The sequence below is a fragment of the Eumetopias jubatus genome, unplaced genomic scaffold, assembly GCF_037043125.1.
Source record: "Eumetopias jubatus isolate StellerSeaLion01/CBP00866 unplaced genomic scaffold, mEumJub1_p1.0 scaffold_13, whole genome shotgun sequence".
NCBI classification, from domain to species: domain Eukaryota; kingdom Metazoa; phylum Chordata; class Mammalia; order Carnivora; family Otariidae; genus Eumetopias; species Eumetopias jubatus.
The window spans coordinates 74513056-74519106 of NW_028274819.1; the positions used below are offsets into that span (position 1 = coordinate 74513056).

The 6051-nt window shown below is 41.1% G+C and overlaps 1 protein-coding gene across 1 annotated transcript in view; it reads left to right on the forward strand.

Annotated features, from left to right (window-relative positions):
- Positions 1–1419, forward strand: part of MTNR1B (melatonin receptor 1B) — a 29871-nt gene extending 28452 nt beyond the window's left edge. The window contains exons 6-7 of the mRNA XM_028119636.1: positions 1000–1161; positions 1295–1419. Coding sequence (XP_027975437.1) covers positions 1000–1161; positions 1295–1419 — 287 coding nt within the window. The remainder of the gene's footprint in view (positions 1–999; positions 1162–1294) is intronic.
- Positions 1420–6051: the final 4632 nt, after the last annotated feature.

A 6051-nucleotide genomic window follows, 5' to 3' on the forward strand; every position in this document is an offset into this window, starting at 1 on the left:
TTTTTAAAGATTTAATTTATTTATTTTACACACACACACACACACACACACACACACACAGAACAAGCAGGGGGAGCAGCAGAGGTAGAGGGATAAGCAGGCTCCCCGCTGAGCAGGGAGCCTGATGCGGGACTCGATCCCAAGACCCTGGGATCATGACCTAAGCCGAAGGCAGACTCTTAATCAATTGAGCCACCCAGGAGCCCCGAAATGCAAGTTTTTATAAAATGTTTGTAAAATAATTTTTTTAGTGCTTATCAAAATTTTAAACGTGTATACCTAACAATTTAACTTGTGGAAATATCTGTACCATTTGACATAATAATATATAACACCTCCTTATTTGCAGTGCTGAAAAACTGGATTCAGTTTAAATATATCAACAGAATCATGGTTACATAGAAAGCAGTACATAGAAATTATGGGATACTAGTGTTCATGGATTGTTACACAGGTTTAAGTGAGAAACAACAGATTGAAGATCCCCCCATATTATATCTTCTATGTATGTATGTTCATCTATTTATATTCTGTATATACATAATACAAGGTCTGCAGATACTTTTACCTAATTTTTACCTTTGGGGAAACGGATGGACTGTTATTGTAGGGAGAGACCCTCCATGTTTTACTTTATCTACCCCTTTATTGTTTTTTGTTTTCAAATTGAACATGTCTTATTTGGGGGAATAACAGTTAAAGATAAAAAATTTTAGTAAGTGTACCACTAGCTAGGACTCTTGTCATCTATCACAGTATCACTGAACAAAGATGGCTTAACCTCAGCAAAAGAAGATGAACAGAACAGGGTCTGGATGAACTCTGAGGCTATTGGTGCTAAGGAGGGGCAGAGAGAGGCAGACATTGTTACATTAAGATTGGGAAGAAGTACACCCAACACCTAGAACCAGGTGTTCAGGGACAATGGTGAGAGATACAGGTCAAGGCTAACAGCCAGTGTCCACGGTCTCAGAGATTTAGAGGATATCCTCTCCCCAGGTGGCAAATTAGGAAAGGAAACTGGAATGTGGCTGGCAGCAGAAATCAGAGGCCTAGCCAAAAGCCTGGAGTACAGGGGGTGGGCCTCAGACCCTAACGTGGAACCATGGCAGATCGCAAGAGCGAAGGAGAACCTTGCGAGTATACATCAACCTGAGTCAGGTGGGGTGACAAAGCCAAAGCTATGGACCCATAAAAAAAAAGTAAAGAGAAAGGCAGACTCCAGTATTAGAACATTGGTAAGCTATCCGTTCACATAAAACATGACCACTCGGCCACACGTTCTGAACTCTAGGTGAGAAGACTGTGGAGAAGGCAAACGGGCCGGTGTTGGTGCCATTCCAAGTAACAGAAAGTGCTGTGGACCCTGGCCCCTTAGCTGGCCCTCCAAAGCTGTACAATCAGAATGTGTTGGTATAGATTGGGGATCAAAAACAGAACTCCACAACACAATCAGAAGAAATATTAGAACTAGTGCTGACTCAAATGGAAGATTTCTAGAATTTCTGATAAATACTCCTCAGAAGAAGCTTCTTATTTTGAGGGTCATTAGGCATTGAGAGACTGGTCACACATCTCCACGTTAGGTCTAAGCCCATCAATCTTGATGGTTGTCTCTCCTGAACTTTCCGGAAGCCAGTATCTACCTGTAATTGATGGAGTAGCAAGCAAAAGAGACACAAGTGCTGTTTTAGATTTATGACCTCTTTTTTCACTCAAGGTAAGAACTCCAGAATTCAGAATACTATATTCTTATCTGATGCACGGGACTAGATTAAATGTTGAACTACATGATAAATGAAGCTGAATTAATTAATGTCAGTCCTCATATAAATTGCTTATGATGAGAAACAATGAAATTAAGGAAAGTAGATGTGATACATCATCATTCCTCTTCATTTAATCCAGCTGAAAGGTGGGCCAGAGGAAGACACATTGCATAAATGAGAAAAATGGGCAGAGTTGGTAATACATTTACATTCATTTCCTTTTCAGAGTTGTCAGGAGTTGTTTTCATGAACCTAAAATTCATATTTAGTGTACAAACAAGCTCCACAATTTCATTTAAAAGCAATCTGGCTTGTTCTATCTGGCAATAATATAACCCTTTATTTTAGCAACACAAATTTGCATGGAAGATCAGAGGAAGTTTTCAATGGCTGAGATATTAAAGCTTTAACACCTTTCTAGTCAAGTCCTGGATGGAATGAGCTCCCTTGAAGCTTGGCACATGACAGCAGTTGATTTGGTATTTTTCCATCTTGGCTCATGTGCATGCTGAAGTCAAAGCCAAACCATCCCTAGGAAGTACAGAGTCCGGTCTGATGATCAAGTCCACAGTTTTTTCCTAGTCACCATCTCCCTGTTCTCTGTGAGGAATGGGTGTTCGTGGCAAAGCAGAGAAGCGTCCTGACTTAGAGAGATTTCAGAATGCAGGGCATCACCCAAGTATGTCAGAGAGGAGAAGTTCCTTCAGACTGCAAAAATCTAGTTTGCTAATTTTGTTACCAATGGATATGCAACTGAAATATTTTTCGAATTCATTAAACAAGTACATAGCTGCCAAGCTTAGTAGGTGTTGAGGACACCAAGGTGAGCAAGTCAAGATTCTGGTCCTGGAGAGATTCATGGTCAGGGAGATAGACACTTAAACAGAGAATGTGGAAGGTACAGTAACAGATCAAGAACAAAGTGCTGTGGGAGTGTTTCGCAAGCTTGTGGGAACTGTAGATGTCCCCCCAGAAACAACGCCTTCAGGCAGTGCTCAGATTAGATAGAAGGTCACTGATCAGAGGGAGAAGGGTGAGTGAGGTGCGGAAATGCAAAGGAAACGAGGAGAGGCCTGGAATGCATAGTCTGATTCTTTGCCTATCAGATTGTCAACGATTAAAAGATGTACAAGATACTGTGTGGGTAACAGTGTTAGAGTGCTGGTTGGAGTGGAGGCTGGTCCAAGCCCTGTTGAGGACAGCTGGGCAGATGGATCCTCATGATCACAAATGCACCTGTGTGTAACCTAGCAATTCCTCTTTTAGGAAGTTGTCCTAGAGATATACTCATCCTCGGGCAAATTGTAGTATGTCAATCATTGTAGCATCGTTTGCGCTAGCCAACTATTAGAAAGAGTTGAAGTGTGTGTCACAGGGGACCAGGCAAATAGACTTCAGCAGAGTCTCACAATGCAACACTGTGGTAGCAGGAAAGAACGAGAAGGCTCTTGATCCCCAACATGTATTACTAAGGAAAAGCACAAGCTACAGAGCAGCAGGTATGGAAGACTACTATAAATAAAGTGGACAACGCAGACTAAAAAATAAATATAAACGTTCAGTAATGTATGCAAAAAAATGTCTCTGAAAAAGCACAAGAAAGTTACACATGGGTTGCCTCAGCACAGAGAAACTGGGAGGTGGGTTCCTTCTTTTTTTTTTTTACTTTCTGTTGTGAGAACCATTAAAATCTACCGTCTCAGCGAATTTCATGTGTGTAAAACAGGACTGGTAATTAGAGTCACATTTTCTATATGTTAGATCTGCAGAACTTAGTCACTGTGCATAACTGAAACTCTGTACTCTACAGCCAACACGTCCCCATTCTCCCCTTAAAGGCTGGCAACCACCAGTTCTACTCTATTTCTATGAGTTTGATGATTTTATGTTCCACAGAAAAGTGAGATCATGCAATATTTGTATTTGTATCTAGCTTATTTCACCTAGCTTTAGAATCCCACCCAATACTTCCTGGCTGCCTGTGGGACAGTGCTTGGCCCATATCCGGCCACAGTGGGCTCCCCATAAATCCCTCTCCCTCCCACCCTCCTTCTCCTTTCCTCTTTCTACTCTGTCCTGGCTTAGCTGGATAAATAGGGTGTTCACTGAGGCAGGCTTGAAGAGGGGGGCATTTACCTCCATGGTGCCCAGTGCTTTTCCAAGCCCTTTTGCTATATTAGAAAAGGCAGTTAAAAAATGAGACCCATTGTTTTAATTATTTGTTCACCAGGGGACACATTACCACAGTTTCATGCATCTCAGAGGGAGGGCTCATGAATCAATATGGCAGAGAGAAAACAAAGTGAAGATGGAATTGAATGTGAGAGGCTCTACAGAAATGCACTCAGATTAGCTCAGGCAATTCCATTTAGCACGGCCCTCACCATCAGCAAAGTATCATTCCTCCGGACTTCACTTCCTTCCTAGAATGACTAAGTGGATGAGCAAGGCTCAAGTTGTCATGCAAGCAGTTTATCAACATGGTAAGAAAGAGAAAAGTTTGGTTTAGAATATAACATGCTTTCTAAGGAACCAAGGAGACTGGAGATTTTGACTGTCAGGAGCCTTGTGGCAACAAAACCTGAAGACAACAGGACCAGAAGCCCCCAAGGCCACCCCGAGAGGTGACTGGGAGGGCAGGAGATTCCCAGGGACTTACACATTTATTTTGACAGAAAGTAGTATTTTGGTTTCTACATTTTTATAAATTAGAAAGTGCCCCTCTACTCTTTTGGCTTTCTTTCCTTTTTGGTTTTTTCTTTCATTTACCCAACACCTATTTGTTAAATGCCTATTATTTGTTCCACGTTGTGTAAGGCAATCAGAACGCATAGAAGAATAAGACAGTTTCTGTCCTCAATGAGTTCATCCTTTTGCATGCCCTTTCCCTCCTGCCTATTGAATTTGCGTTCTGCAGTTCAGAATGTCTATCAGTATTAACATCAAATGTGCATACACATGCAGACACACACACACACACACACACACACATAGCTGTTGTCGCTAAAAGACTGGTAGTGTAAAACTGCAATAAAACCTTCCGTTTCTCTCTGGAGAAATCATCCCAGGCCACTATTATCATCCCAGTGGTAATAGTGAATCCAAAACTTGGTATGCAAACCAGACTACCTGAACTAAGTGGCCAAACTTAGCATGATCAATAACAGACCAAACTGACAAGAAGTACCTCTTGGCATAATCCAATGGAAAATATGCATTATCTGCATCTAGTTAGTAGGAAACAATCAGATGAACCTGGAACCTGGGCATCCTACAAGACAACTGGCCTGGACTTTTAAAAAAATGTCAATGGTAAGTATGGTATATATCTTCCAAGATGGCTCCATAATGATCTTAGCCTTCTGGTACTCACACCCTTGTATAGTGCCTTCCCACATTGACTAGGGTTTTGCAGAATAAACTGTGTATGGCTTCTGAGGCTAGGTCATAAAGGACATTGTGGCTTCTGCCTTGCACCTTCCTGGATCAGTTGCTCTGGAAGAAGCTAATCATCATGACCTGAGAAGGACACATGCGTAAATATTCCTGTGGAGAGGTCTGTTGGTGAGGAACTCTCCTGCCAGCAGCTAGAACCATCTGGTCAGCCATTTGAGTAAGCCACCTTGGAAGTGATCCCCCAGCCTCAAACAAGCCTTCAGGTAACTGAATTCTCAGGTGAACTATTGACTGCATCATGACAGACCCCAAATCAGAACCGCACAACTGAGCCTTTCTCAAATTCCCAACCCACAGCAACTACAGGCTAATAAATGTTTAGAGTTGTTTTCAACCACTAAGTTTTGTGGTTATGCAGCAATTTATTATTTGATTAGACAGCAATAGATGGCTAATACAACATGAAAGAAAATAAAAGGCAAAAGGATGATTCTAGATTAAAGGAGAACTAAAGGAACATGACAACCAAGGGTAAGGTATTGCTTTTCATTGAATCCTGGAAGTGGGGGCACCGCTAACAAGATATTTATTTGGAACATGGTTGGGGAAATTTGGATAACATTTTTGAATCAATGTTAAAGTTTTTGGGTGTGATAATGGCATTGTGGTTAAGGGGGTTAATGACTTTGTTCTTAGGAGATGCAAGCTGGAGTAGTTTGGCGAAATGTCATGATGTTTGTACTATTTAATATTTTTCAACATAAATTTATGGAAAGAGATAAAGCAAATGTGATGAAATGAATTTTGGTGGTTAGGTGTTTATTGTTTTATTCCTTTGGTTTTTTTTATATATTTGAATATTTTTAAAATAAAAATTTGGGAGGAA